The sequence below is a fragment of the Linepithema humile genome, chromosome 3, assembly GCF_040581485.1.
Source record: "Linepithema humile isolate Giens D197 chromosome 3, Lhum_UNIL_v1.0, whole genome shotgun sequence".
Lineage (NCBI taxonomy): Eukaryota > Metazoa > Arthropoda > Insecta > Hymenoptera > Formicidae > Linepithema > Linepithema humile.
Genome location: NC_090130.1, coordinates 1,238,940 through 1,255,157, shown reverse-complemented (window position 1 = coordinate 1,255,157; position 16,218 = coordinate 1,238,940). Strand labels below are relative to the sequence as shown.

The window sequence follows — 16,218 nt, the reverse complement described above, 5'->3', positions numbered from 1 at the left end:
ACATGAGAATAAAGTAACTTCCCATGTTTCGATTTTATGTAACTTCCCATGTTTCGATTTTATGTGTAATGAAAATGCAATGGGCACTGGTTCGCTTATTACTTTTTTTATATTGAACTTATTGACTTGTTTCGTGTGTCGTATGTATACAAACAAGAACTATATAATAATATTATATGTAAGGAAAACTGAGACTGACTCGACTGACCTCTGCTCGAGCATCAAAAACAAAAGACGGCGATAATGCATTTTAATAGTGATGCAATAGATGGCAACCTTAACAAATAGTTAGATTAAATTTGATAACTCAATAGACTCAATATAGAATAATTTTACATACAGTTTGCTTAATGCTGCGCGACTAACACCAAACGTAAATTTAGAATTAATATCAAACATCCCATTTTGAAAAATCCCATTTTTACTCTTCGAATATCGAGTCTAGCTCCCGAGATACTTTACGTAATTTCAAATGTAGCTGTCTACGTAAATATGAGATTAAAATTAGCTGCGTCAAATTTGATTGACAAGAATTACATGAATAGTCTTGCATTATGATCCATGTCATCCATTTATTGTTTGGAGTGTGCGCAAATTGTCGTTGAGACGTATGTAACACGGTATTATCCCAAGCTTGTGTTATTCCATATTTATTATTGTTTGCCATATTTTTAAGACGTTCTTTGATTTGATGAAACTTTATGCTTCCATATCTGAATATAGAAGAATTAAAGAAGGTTGTTGAATCAAACGAAATATTATTTCAGTGTAGAAATACACATATAATTAAAATATATACAATATAAAACAAACATTTTACATTCAGGATGTTGTACGCCGACGATGGTTTAAGATATTTCTACATACGTATATTGCTTTAACAATATATGTTTAATCTAATTTTCTGATTGTGCATACGATTGTATTAATATAACTAGAACAGTTCCAACTAATGAGACAAACTGGAACACAGTAATTTTTTTAAACATTAAATTTTGCTTTATATATTGATGATAACTTATGATAATTATAATCATACCCCATAAACAAATTTGTAGCCATATTGGAAAAGCCCAATTCCGCAAAATCTGAGTGGCGACTGTTTTATATGTAACAATAGTTGTGTGATCTGTTAGTTAAAGATAATAGAAATATTTTTTTATAATTTTGCATTTTTAAAACTAGACTAACAATAAGATATTTTTAAAACTAGATTAACAATAAGATATTTTAAGTAGTAAGCATTATTTGACGTCTTTTTGTCGTTCTAATTGCTAATCATGACGACATTATGTCAATATTATGACATTCAAATAATGACCACTTTCTACCTGGATTAGTGTAATGATATTTGTTAAAGTTATATTACGACTTACATTTTCACATGTTTCAACATCGTTCATAAACTGCAATACTTTACGTAAGAAATTTTTTGTTGAATTTGCCTGAAATTGAAATATGCAAAAGTAAAAATAAGTCGTTTAATTTAGTAATGTAAAATTCAACACAATTTGTACTCATACATTACTAAAAACAAAAAAAATTTGAATGAATGTGTTTTGAATGTAAACACACAAATTTGATACCTGGTTGGAGACTCTTTCGCACACTAAATTAATGGTGAGAAGTTTCAAAATATTGTGGAAACACCATAATATGGAAATAATATTGTACAATACTATGTGACTTGTATAATTGGGCATGAATATCACATGAAAAAGATTATTTAAATCCAGTGCCATGAAGATAAAGTAACATCCCGTTTTCAAAGTCATCTCTACTCCGTATATGGAGTCTAGCTCGCGAGATATTTTACGTAATTCCAAATGAATCTGTGTACATAAATATGATATAAAAATTAGCTGCGCAAAATTTGACAACAATTACAGGAATAGTCTTACATTATAATTTACATCATCCATTTATTGCTTGGAGTTTTCGCAAATTGTCGTTGAGGCTAATGTAAAACGGTATTATTCCATGCTTGTGTCATTCTATATTTATTATTGTTTGCCATTCTTTTAGGATGTTCATTGATTTGACTCAAACTTTATGCCTACGTCTCTAATATAAAAGAAAGATTGGTAGTTAATGATTTATGTTAATAAATATACATACAAATGTATAATAACAAGGTTTTTACGGAATTTTAAGAAATTTTAAATTTTTTGTTAAGGTTTAATACTTTTTACTTTTAATTAAATAATATTTGTGTATTAAAAATACTGAGCCAATAATACTTATTATTGACAAATCGCAAAGGAAGTTAATATGAGTGCAATAATCCAATACATTAGAAAAATAGATAACTGTTGTAGTATTATTTCAGGCTCATCATTCAGAATTATGATTGGCATAGTGCTTAATATTATGTTTATTACAAACCATCCTATAATGATCCATATTATTTTTTTACGTAGCGGCCGATAATTTGTAATTATTCCTAATTTTTCTAGCGTCGTGTCCACAATAGCCAACCTTTTCAGACAATTTTGAAATTTCTGGTCGCATGAAAAATGAGAGAAAGCAGTTTGAAAAGCCACATAATAACAATAGATGAATGGAACTGTATGATTGGAACTGTCAAAGTTTGATTTGATTTTTAATAGGAATGTTTAGAACTGTTTAATAGTGACGTAACTGTTAAAATTACTTATGTATTATATTTTGTTGCAAACTTCACATTTGAAGCCGTCATTTTAATGATGATAAAAATAAAAATTGCATTTGAGTTAATATTTTTATTAATTTATTTAAGTTTTGAGAGGATTTAATTGTTATTAGTTATTAAAGAGATTATAAGGATACTCCATTACCTTATTGTGATACATTCCAAACAGAACTGATAATAGCACTGTTAAATCGGCCACTCCAACAATAATAAAATATACAGCGAAGTTTACATATGTTCTTGTAATGTGCGCTCTGAGACAACAATATATTAGCCATAATAGCAGTATATAGAAGCGTCCAAACCATGGTTTTACATGACTTATCGGTAATTGGACGATTCTTAAGCCAAACACGAAATTCATTATTAGCGGTGGTGATAAAACCTTATAAACACTTTTGTTCATTGCAAATATTGCGAATTATCCGTTTTCTACCGACTACGCTACAACTTCGACTAGACTTTGTAATTATATTTGTTACTTTATTGTACATTGACACTATCGATCCATTAAATTACACATATTGCTATTTATGAAAACAAATCTGGTAATAGATACAAAACATTTTTACATTAAAAGGGAGGGCATTGTTTTCGTACAAATTGGTTGCTTACAGTATCGATTGCCGACATCTCGTTTGTCCACATTTCGTTTGCACATGGGTTTGCAACTTTCCGCACAAAGCAAGTTCTACTCCCATCGCCCGGTGTTTTGAATGCAACACTATATCCATAATTATACGGTTCGACATGGGTTGCAACTTTTCGCGTAAAGAAAAATTTATCTTCATTGCCCGGTGGAACCGTATAATTATACATAGACCTAGTTTTGCATCCGAAGCACTGGGCGATGGGGGTAGACCTTGTTTAATTTTTTATTTGTGCGCAATAGAGCTTGTAGGCAATCGTACTGTAGGCAATAGATTTTGTGTTTAAATAAAATGCAGACAAACGAGCTGTCGGCAATCGATACTGTAAGCAATTAATTTGTAGGCAAACGGAATCATTTCCATTAAAAATACAATTTGTATGTTTTTGCATTACTTGTTTAAAGAAATTTACTAATAACTAAGGTATATGCAATAAAATTATTTTACGTTTGCATTAACTAGAATTGCAATGCTAGTATAAAATATCCTATAGATAATATTTAGGCTGAGATTATACATGTATTAGGTAATATTTTGGTTGAGACCCTGTTATTTAATGTAATAATTGAAACGAAAACATATATAATTGTCACAAATTTATTTAACAAAAATTCATATTACGTACGTAATATGAATTTTTGTTGGTATAAGATATACCAACGGTATAAGATATTGTATACCAACGATCACTTAAGATATTTCTGCGTATATTGTTTTAACTATATATCTTGAATCCAATTTTTTGTTTCTATATGCGCTTGTATTAATATAACTAGAACAGTTCCAACTGATGAGATAAACTGCAAAACAGAAATTTTTTTAAACATTAAATTTTACTTTATTTATCCATATATTAGTGATAATTGTATGATAATTACAATCGTACCCCATAAAGAAAATTGTAGCCAAATTGGAAAAGCCCAATCCCACAAAATCTGAGAGGCGACTGTTTTATATGTAGCAATAGTTGTAAGATCTATTTGATAATATAATATAGAGACATTTATAATTTGGTATTTTTAAAGCAAAACTAACAGTAAGACATCACAAGTAAAAGCAATCATTATCTGACACCTTTTGTCTTTCTAATCATTAATTATGATGTCATAATTGGTTATTATGACGACAAAATAAGATTAGATAATAACCGATTGCTACTTGCAATAATTTAATGACATTTGTTAGTTTATATTTTCACTTACATTTTCATATGTTTCCATATCATTCATAGAATGATACAATATTTTATTTAGAACATTTTTTGTTGAACTTGCCTGAAATAGAAATATGCAGGAATGAATACAAGTCGTTTAATTTTGTAATCTAATATTGAACACAATTTTATTCGTAAGCGATCACTAAAAAGATTCAAATACATGCATTTTAAATGAACACAGATTTAATACCTGGCCGCTGACTTTTTCGCATACTAAATTTATGACGATGAGTTTCAAAGCATGGTGAGAACACCAGAATATGCTAATAATTGTGTTCATTACTGTGAAATCAGCATAATCAGGGATGAGTATCATATGAAAAAAATCATTCAAATACAGTGCCATGAGAATAAAGTAACATCCCATTTTAAAAGTCATCTCTATTCCGTATATGGAGTCTAGGTCGCGAGATATTTTACATAATTCCAAATGAAGTTGTCTACGTAAATATGGTATAAAAATTAGCAGCGCAAAATTTAATTGACAACAATTACAGAAATAGTCTTACATTATAATCCATATCATCCATTTATTACTTGGAATGTGCGCAAATTGTCGTTGAGGCGTATGTATCACGGTATTATCCCAAGCTTGTGTCATTCCACATTTATTACTGTTTGCCATATTTTTAAGATGTTCATTGATTTGCTCAAACTTCATGCCTACATATCTGAATTTAAAAAAAAGATTAGTGGTTAATGATTTATGTTAATAAATATACAATACATACAAATGTATCATAACAAGGTTTTTACGAAATTTTAAGAAGTTTTAAATTTTTTATTAAAGCTTACTAATTTTTAGTTCTAATAAAATAATATTTTTGTATTAAAAGTACTGACCCAATAATACTCGTCATTGACAGATCGCTTAGGAAGTTAATATGAGTGCAGTGGTTCCATACATTAGAAAAATAGATAGCTGTTATAGTGTTACATTCAAGCATTTCTTTCAGAATTATGATTGGCATAGTGTTTAATAATATAGTTATTACAAACCATCCTAAAATGATCCATATAATTCTTTTACGTAGCGGCCGATAATTTGTAATTATTCCTAAGTTTTCTAGCGTCGTGTCCACAATAGCCAACCTTTCCAGACAGTTTTTAAATTTCTGGTTGCATGAAAGAAGGGAGAAGGTAATTTGAAAACACACACAATAACAATAGATGAATGGAACTGGATGAATGGAACTGTCAAAGTTTGATTTGATTTTTAATAGGAATGTTTAAAACTGTTCAATAGTGACGTAACTGGTAAAATTACTTATGTATTATATTTTGTTGCATACTTCACATTTGAAGCCGTCATTTTGATGATGATAAAAAGAAAAATTGCATTTGAGTTATTATTTTTATTAATTTATTTAAGTTTTGAGAGGATTTAATTGTTATTAGTTATTAAAGAGATTATAAGGATACTACATTACCTTATTGTGATATATTCCAAACAGAATTGATAATAGCACTGTAAAATCGACCACTCCAGTAATAATATGATATACATCCAAGTTAAGAAATTCTATTGTAATGTGCACTCGGAAAACACAGTAAATTAACCATAATAGCAGTATATAGAGGAACGCAAACCATGCTTTTAGACGACTTATTGGTAAATGAATGATTCTTAAGCCAAACACGAAATTGATTATCAGCAGTGGTGATAAAACTTTATAAACACTCTTATTCATTGCAAATATTGCGAATTATCCTTTTTCTACGGACTAAACTACATACAACTTTTATTTGACTTTGAAGTTATAGATTTTACCTTAATGCACATTAGAACTATCGATTTATTGAATTATACATATTGCACATTTGTGAAAATGAGCTGTTAATATAATAGAAATAAATTATTTTGAGATAAAGAATAAAATTTGTATGTTTTTGTAATATTTGTTTAAGGAAATTTACTAATAACAAAGAGATAAAATTATTTTAAGTTGGTATTAACTATAATTGTAATGCTAGTATGAGTTATTCTATAGGTAATATTTAGCATAAAATTATATATTAGGTTGAGATGCTGTTATTTATTGTAATGATAGAAATGAAAACATATATAACTGTCAAAAATTCATATTACGTACAGGATTTTGTGATGAATCATTTAAGTTTTTTCTGCGTATGTTGCTTTAACTATATATATTTAAGCAAATTTTCTGTGTCTGTATGTGCTTGTATTATTATAACTAGAACAGTTGCAACTGATGAGACAAACTGCAAAACAGTAATTTTTTTAGACATTAAATTTTGCTTTATATATTTTTATATTAGCAATAATTGTATGATAATTATAATCGTACCCCATAAAGAAATGTATAGCCAAATTGGAAAAGCCCAATTCCGCAAAATGTGAGTGGCAATTGTTTTATATGTAATAATAGTTGTGAGATCTATTAGATAATATAATATTGAGACATTTATAATTCTGTATTTTAAAGCTAGGCTACCAGTTAGACATCTCAAGTAGAAAGCAGTCATTATCTGACGTCTTTTGTCGTACTAATTATTAATCATGATGTCATATTGGTTATTATGACAATATAACGTTAGATAATGACCGATTGTTTTTTAGAATAGTTTAATAACATTTGTTAATATATATTTCTACTTACATTTTCACCTGTTTGCATATCATTCATAGAATGATACAATATTTTATTTAAGACATTTTTTGTTGATATTACCTGAAATTGAAATATGCAGGAATGAATACAAGTCGTTCAATTTTGTAATCTAAAATTGAACACAATTTTATTGTTAAACGATCACTAAAAAGATATGAATACATGCATTTCAAATGTGAACACAGATTTGATACCTGGCCGGTGACTTTTTCGCATACTAAATTAATGATGACGAGTTTCAAAGCATTGTTAGAACACCAGAATAGGTTATAAATTCTGTCCATTACTGTGAAATCTGTGTAATTAGGGATAAATGTTACACGAAAAGTATAGTTCAAATCCACTATCATGAGAATAAAGTAACATCCCATTTTGAAAGTCATCTCTACTCCAAATATGGAATTTAGCTCTCGAGATATTTTACGTAATTCCAAATGAAGCTGTCTACGTAAATATGAGATTAAAATTAGCTGCGCCAAATTTGATTGACAAGAATTACAGGAATAGTCTTACATTATAATCCATATCATCCATTTATTGCTTGGAGTGTTCGCAAATTGTCGTTGAGGCGTATGTAACATGGTATTACTCCAAGCTTGTGTCATTCTATATTTATTATTGTTTCCCATATTTTTAAGATGTTCATTGATTTGATTAAACTTTACGCCAACGTATCTGAATATAAAAGAAAGATTAGTGGTTAATGATTTATGTTAATAAATATACATACAAATGTATCATAACATTGGTTTTACGAAGTTTTAAGAAATTTTAAATTTTTTATTAAGACTTACTGATTTTTAGTTGTTATAAAATAATATTTGTGAATTAAAAATACTGACCCAATAATACTCGTCATTGTCAGATCGTGTAGGCAGTTAATATGTGTGCAGTGGTTCAATACAATAGAATAATAGATAGCTGACGTAGTGTTACATTCAAGGTCTTTTTTCAGACTTATGATTGGCATAGTGTTTAATAATATGGTTATTACAAACCATCCTAAAATAATCCATATAATTCTTTTACGTAGCGGCCGATAATTTGTAATTATTCCTAAGTTTTCTAGCGTCGTGTCCACAATAGCCAACTTTTTCAGACAGTTTTTAAATTTCTGGTTGCATGAAAGAAGAGAGAAAGCAATTTGAAAACACACACAATAACAATAGATGAATATTGGAACTGTCAAAGTTTGATTCAATTTTTAATAAAAATGGCAAAACATGTTTAATAGTGACAAAACTGTTAAAATTATTTATGTATTATATTTTGTGTTGCAAACTTTACATTTGAAGCCGTCATTTTGGTTGATGATAATAAGAAAAATTGCATTTAAGTTATTATTTTTATCCATTTATTTATGTTTTGAGAAGGTTTAATTGTTATTAGTTATCAAAGTGATTATAAGGATACTTCTTTACCTCATCGTGATACATTCCAAACAGAATTGATAATAGCACTGTAAATTCGCTCAGCCCATAATAGGTAAAATATGGTTCCAAGTCAAGATATACTATTGTAATGTGCACTCGAAGAAAAAAATAAATCAACCATATTAGCAGTATATAGAAGAGTCCAAACCATGATTTTACATGATTTATCGGTAACTGGACGATTCTTAAACCGAACACGTAACTGATTATCAGCAGTGGCGATAAAACCTTATAAACACTTTTGTTCATTGCAAATATTGCGAATTATCCGTTTTCTACGGATTACACTACGTACAACTTCTATGCGACTTCGAAATTATAGTTCCTACCTTAATGCACATTGGAACTATCGATCTATTGAATTATACATATTGTACATTTGTGAAAACAGATCTGATAATAGATACAAAACATTTTTAGATTAAAAATTAAATTTGTATGTTTTTGTAATACTTGTTTAAGGAAATTTACTAATAAAGAGATACCCAAAAGAATTATTTTAAGTTGGAATTAAGCAAAATTGTAATGCTAGTATGAAATATCCTATAGATAATATTTAGGCTGAAATTATACATGTATTAGGTAATATTTAGTTATATTTAGGTCTCAATATATTGAGACGCTGTTATTTAATCTAATGATAGAAACGAAAACATATATAACGGTTACAAATTTATTTAACAAAAATTAATATTACGTACAAGATATTGTATACCGACGATCACTTAAGATTTCTGCGTATATTGCTTTAACTATACAGGGTTATTCAAAATAACCTGATGTCCTTGTAATGCCATATTCTTGAGCAAATTCTGAGACGATTTTTCCTTTTACAAAATTTTGTCCAAAGCTTAGTTTTCGAGTTATAATTGAAAATAGTTTGCTACTTACGAGTCCGATACAACGGACAGGCAGGGACGAAGCAATGCGTCATGAGACGATTGTAAACATTTGACAGTCTCATTATACGTTGCGCGTCCCTGCCTGCCTGTTGTACCGAACTCGTAAGTTGCTACCTATTTTCAATTATAACTCGAAAACTAAGATTTGAACAAAATTTTGTAAAAGGAAAAATCGTCTCAGAATTCGCTCAAGAATATGGCATTGCAAGGACATCAGGTTATTTTGAATTACCCTTGAATCTCTTATGTCTTGAATCCAATTTTCAGTTTCTGTATGTGCTTGTATTAATATAACTAGAACAGTTCTAACAGATGCGACAAACTGCAAAACAGTAATTTGTCTAAATTTTAAATTCTGTTTGTTTATTCGTATATTAGTAATGATTGTATGATAATTATAATCATTACTTCATAAATAAATTTGTAGCTAAATTGGAAAAACCCAATCCCGCAAAATGTGAGTGGCGACTGTTTTATATGTAATAATAGTTGTGAGATCCATTAAATAATATAATATAGAGACATTTATAATTCTATATTTTTAAAGCTAGACTAAGAATAAGACATTGCAAGTAGCATGCAATCATTATTTTATATCTTTTGTCGTTCTAATTATTAATTATGATGTTATAATCGGTAATAACGACAAAATAACGTTAGATAATGATCGATTACTATTTGCAATAATTTTATGACATTTGTAAATTTATATTTCCACTTGTTTCCATATCATTCATGAAATGATACGATATTTTATTTAAGAAATTTTTTGTTGAATTTGCCTGAAAATGAAATATGCTAAAATGAATATAATTCGTTTGATTTAGTAATGTAAAGTTCAACACAATTAGTGGTCATACAATCACAAAAAAAATAAAAATTTGATTGACATTTCGAACGTAAAGACAAATTTAATACCTTGCTGTTGACTTTCTCGCATACTAAATTGATGGCGAAAAGTTTCAAAATATTGTAAGAATTCCAGAATATGATCAAAATAGTCCACAATACTATGTTATCTGTATAATTGCGAATAAATATTAAATAAAAAATATTATTAAAGCTAATTGACATGAGAATAAAGTAACTTCCCATTTTGAAAGTCATCTCTACTCCGAATATCGAGTCTAGCTCCCGAGATACTTTACGCAATTCTAAATGTAGCTGTCTACGTAAATATCAGATTAAAATTAACTGCGCCAATTTTGATTGACAAAAATTACATGAATAGTCTTACATTATGATCTATATTATTCATTTATTACTTGGAGTGTGCGCACATTGTCGTTGAGGCGTACGTAACACGGTATTACTCCAAGCTTGTGTCATTTTATATTTATTATTGTTTGCCATATTTTTAAGATGTTCATTGATTTGATGAAACTTTATGCCTACATATCTCAATATAGAAGAAACATTAGTGGTTAATTATGTATTTCAATGAATATACATACAAATGTATACATAATATGGTTTTTAAGCAATTTTAAGAAATTTTAAATTCTTTTATTAAAGCTTACTAATCTTTAGTTTTGATAAAATAATATCTGTATATTTAAAATACACTGACCCAATAATATTCGCCATTGTTAGATCGCTTAGAAAGTTAATATGAGCGCAATGGTTCCATACATTAGAAAGATAGATAGCTGTCATAATGTTACAATCATACGTTTTTTTTAGAAGTACGATTGGCACATTGTTTAATAATATGATTATTACAAACCATGCTAAAATGATCCATATAGTTTTTCTACGTAGTTGCTGATAATTTTTAATTATTCCTATGTTTTCTAGCGTCGTGTCCACAATAGTCAACCTTTTTAGACAGTTTTTAAATTTCTGGTTGCATGAAAATTGAATAGAGAGAATAGATTGAAAAGAGAAAAATCAATTTAAAATGCACAACAACAATAAATAATTATTGGAACTGTGAAAGTTTGATTTGATTTTGAATAGGAATTGCTAGAATTGTTTAATAGAGACAAAACTGTTAACAGTATTTACATATGTGAACTGTTTTGTTAATAACTTCACATTTGAAGCCGTCATTTTGATGATGATAATAAGAAAAATTGCATTTGAGAAAGTTTGACTGGTATTAATGATTACAAAAATTATAAGGATATTTCTTTACCTTATTGTGATATATTCCACACAAAATTGATAATAGCACTGTTAAATCGGACAGTTCAGTAAAAATAATAAGATATACATCGAAATTAAAATATGTTATTGTCACGTTCGCTCTGAGACAATAATAAATTAACCAGAATGGCAGTATATATGTAAGTCCAAACCATAGTCTTAGATGATCTGTCGGTAATTGGACAATTTTTAAACCAAACACGTAATTGCTTATTAGCAGCGACGATAAAATCGTGTAAACACTCCTGTTCATGGTAAATATTGCAAACTGTTTTCTACCGACTGCACTACAACTTTGACTCGAATTCGTTATTATAATTGTTACTCTAATGCACTTAAGAATTATCCATCCATTGAATTATACATATTGCAATTTATGAAAACAGATCTCATAATAATTAAATAAAACATTTATAGATAAAAAATTAAATTGGTATGTTTTTGCAATAGCCGTTTAAACTCTGAGAAAATTGTTCTGTTTGATTAAACAAACCATCTGTTCGATTTTGGACCAAACAGATTCTGGTTAAATTCACCAGAATTTTTATTAATGCTACAAGATTCTGAAAGATTCAACAATCTGTTTAGTTACGAGCTAACCAATCCAGATTATGGTTAACTACATTTTGATTGAATCTACCAGAATCTTGTTATATTAATAAGAATTCTAGATGCGACGAGAATCTGTCAGTTTTGTCCAAAATCGAACAGACAGTTCATTGTATTAAGCAGAACTTTTTTCAATGAAGAAATTTATTAATAATATATTAATATACGATAAAATTGTTTTTAATTGATATTAACGTGTTAAAATTGTAAAATAATTTAAAATTTTCTGAAAAAATTATTATACGCTTTGTATAATACACTTTGATTAATATGATGATACACTGAGAAAAATGTTTTCTTTGATTCAATAATTGTCTGCTCAATTTTGGACAAAACAGACAGATTTTGGTTGAATCTACCAGGTTTTGGTTGAATCTGCCAGAATCTAGTTGCATTAATAAAAATTTTGATAGATTCAACTAAAATTTGTCTGTTTCGTCCAAAATCGAACAGACGGTTTGTTGAATCAGACGGAATATTTTTCTCAATGTAGAAATACACATATAATTAAAATATATACAATATAAAACAAACATTTTACACTCAGGATATTGTACGCCGACGATGGTTTAAGATATTTCTACATACGTATATTGTTTTAACTATATATGTTTAATCTAATTTTCTGATTCTGTATACGATTGTATTAATATAACTAGAACAGTTCCAACTGATGAGACAAACTGGAACACAATAATTTTTTTAAACATTAAATTTTGCTTTATATATTGATGATAATTAAGATAATTATAATCATACCCCATAAACAAATTTGTAGCCAAATTGGAAAAGCCCAATTCCGCAAAATCTGAGTGGCGACTGTTTTATATGTAACAATAGTTGTGTGATCTGTTAGTTTAATATAATAGAGACATTTATATATAATTTTGCATTTTTGAAACTAGACTAACAATAAGATGTTTCAAGTAGTAAGCATTATTTGACATCTTTTTGTCGTCTTAATTGTTAATCATGACGACATTATGTCAATATTATGACATCCAAATAATAACGTTAGATAATGACTACTTTCTACCTGGAATAGTTTAATGATATTTGTTAAAGTTATATTACGACTTACATTTTCACATGTTTCAACATCGTTCATAAACTGCAATATTTTACGTAGGAAATTTTTTGTTGAATTTGCCTGAAATTGAAATATGCAAGAGTAAAAATAAGTCGTTTAATTTAGTAATTTAAAATTTGACACAATTTGTACTCATATATTACTAAATACAAAAAAATTTGAATAAATGCATTTTGAATGTAAACATACAAATTTGATACCTGATTGCTGACTTTCTCGCACACTAAATTAATGGTGATAAATTTCAAAATACTGCGGAAACATGATAATATGGTAATAATTTTGAACAATACTATGTAATTTGTATCACTGGGGATGAATATCATATAAAAAAGACTATACAAGGACAGTGTCGTGAAGATAAAGTAACTTCCCATTTTGAAAGTCATCTCTACTCCGAATATGGAGTCTAGCTCGCGAGATATATTACGTAATTCTAAATGAAGATGTCTACGAAAATATGATATTACAGTGTGCAAAACAAAATTTGATTAACAGTAATTACAATAATTACATGAATAGTCTTACATTATGATCCATATCATCCATTTATTGCTTGGATTGTGCGCAAATTGTCGTTGAGGCGTATGTAACACGGTATTATCCCAAGCTTGTATTATTCCATATTTATTATTGTTTGCCATATTTTTAAGATGTTCATTGATTTGATCAAACTTTATGCCTACGTATCTGAATATTAAAGAAAGATTGGTGGTTAATGATTTATGTTAATAAATATACATATAAATGTATCATAACATGGTTTTTATGAAATTTTAAGAAGTTTTTAATTTTTTATTAAAGTTTACTGATCTTTAGTTGTTATAAAATAATATTTGTGTATTAAAAATACTGACCCAATAATACTTGTTATTGTCAGATCGCTTAGGAAGGTAATATGATCGAAATAGCAGTATACATTAGAAAAATAGATAGCTGTAATAGTGTTACATTTATACACTTCCTTCGTAATTATGATTTGCATGGTGTTTAATAATATGGTTATTACGAACCATCCTAAAATGATCCATATAATTCTTTTACGTAGCGGCTGATAATTTGTAATTATTCCTAAATTTTCTAGCGTCGTGTCCACAATAGCCAACTTTTTCAGACAGTTTTTAAATTTCTGGTTGAATGAAAAAAGAGAGAAGGCAATTTGAAAACACACACAATAACAATAGATGAATGGAACTGTCAAAGTTTGATTCGCTTTTTAATAGGAATGGCTAGAACTGTTTAATAGTGACGTAACTGTTAAAATTACTTATGTATTATAATTTGTTGCAAACTTCACTTTTGAAGCCATCATTTTGATGATAATAAAAAAAAATTGCATTTAAGTTATTATTTTTATTAATTTATTTAAGTTTTGAGAGGGTTTAACTGTTATTAGTTATTAAAACGATTATAATGATACTCCTTTACCTTATTATGATACATTCCAAATAGAATTGATAATAGCAGTGTAAAATCGGTCATAATATCAATAGTATGATATACATTCAAGGTAAAAAACTCTATTGTAATGTGCACTCGGAGAACACAGTAAATTAACCATAATAGCAATATATAGAAGACTCCAAACCATGGTTTTGGATGACTTATCGGTAAGTAGACAATTCTTAAGCCAAACACGAAATTGATTAGCAGCAGTGGCGATAGAACCTTGTAAACACTCTGGTTCATTGCAAATATTGCGATTTATCCCTTTTCTACGGACTACACAACATACAACTTCTATGCAACTTCGAAATTATAGTTTCTACTTTAATGCACATTGGAACTATCGATCTATTGAATTATACATATTGTACATTTGTAAAAACAGATCTGATAATAGAAATAAATTATTTTGAGATAAAGAATTCAATTTGTATGTTTTCGTAATACTTGCTTAAAGAAATTTACTAATAACAAAGAGATATGCGATAAAATTATTTTAAGTTGGTATTAACTATATTTGTAATGCTGGTATAAATTATTCTATACGTAATATTTGGCGCAAAATTATTGATATATTAGATAATATTTAGGTTGAGACGCTGTTACTATACGAATATTATTACTATATTACAATATTATACGAATTATACGTGATATTTAGCATGAATTTATATATTAGGTAATATTTAGGTTGAGACGCTGTTATTTAATGTAATGATAGAAAAGAAAACATATTTATATAACGGTCAAAAATTTATTTAACAAAAATTCATATTATGTACAAAATATTGTATACCGCCGATCATTTAAGATGTGTTTGCGTATATTGCTTTCAGTATAAATTTTTAAGCAAATTTTCTGTTGCTGTATGTGCTTGTATTAATATAACTAGAACAGTTCCAACTGATAAAACAAACTGGAAAACAATAATTTTTTTGAACAATTAATTTTGCTATATTTATCCATATATTAGTAACAATTTAATGATAATTGTAATCATACCCCATAAATAAATTTGTAGCCAAATTTGAAAAGCCCAATCCCGCAAAATCGGAGCGGCGACAGTTTTATATGTAGCAATAGTTGCGAAATCTATTTCATAATATAATAGAGACATTTATATATAATTTTGCATTTTTGAAACTAGACTAACAATAAGATGTTTCAAGTAGTAAGCATTATTTGACATCTTTTTGTCGTCTTAATTGTTAATCATGACGACATTATGTCAATATTATGACATCCAAATAATAACGTTAGATAATGACTACTTTCTACCTGGAATAGTTTAATGATATTTGTTAAAGTTATATTACGACTTACATTTTCACATGTTTCAACATCGTTCATAAACTGCAATATTTTACGTAGGAAATTTTTTGTTGAATTTGCCTGAAATTGAAATATGCAAGAGTAAAAA

General features: G+C 28.0%; 1 protein-coding gene across 1 annotated transcript; it reads right to left on the bottom strand.

Annotated features, from left to right (window-relative positions):
- Positions 1-3,904: 3,904 nt before the first annotated feature.
- LOC136998576 (uncharacterized) lies at positions 3,905-11,375 on the bottom strand. The gene is made up of 5 exons (XM_067351501.1): positions 5,381-11,375; positions 5,047-5,208; positions 4,728-4,977; positions 4,524-4,595; positions 3,905-4,297 (listed from the first exon to the last, which is right to left on the bottom strand). The coding sequence occupies exons 1-5, from the start codon at positions 5,506-5,508 to the stop codon at positions 4,196-4,198; spliced, it is 714 nt and encodes a 237-aa protein (XP_067207602.1). The 5' UTR covers positions 5,509-11,375; the 3' UTR covers positions 3,905-4,195.
- Positions 11,376-16,218: the final 4,843 nt, after the last annotated feature.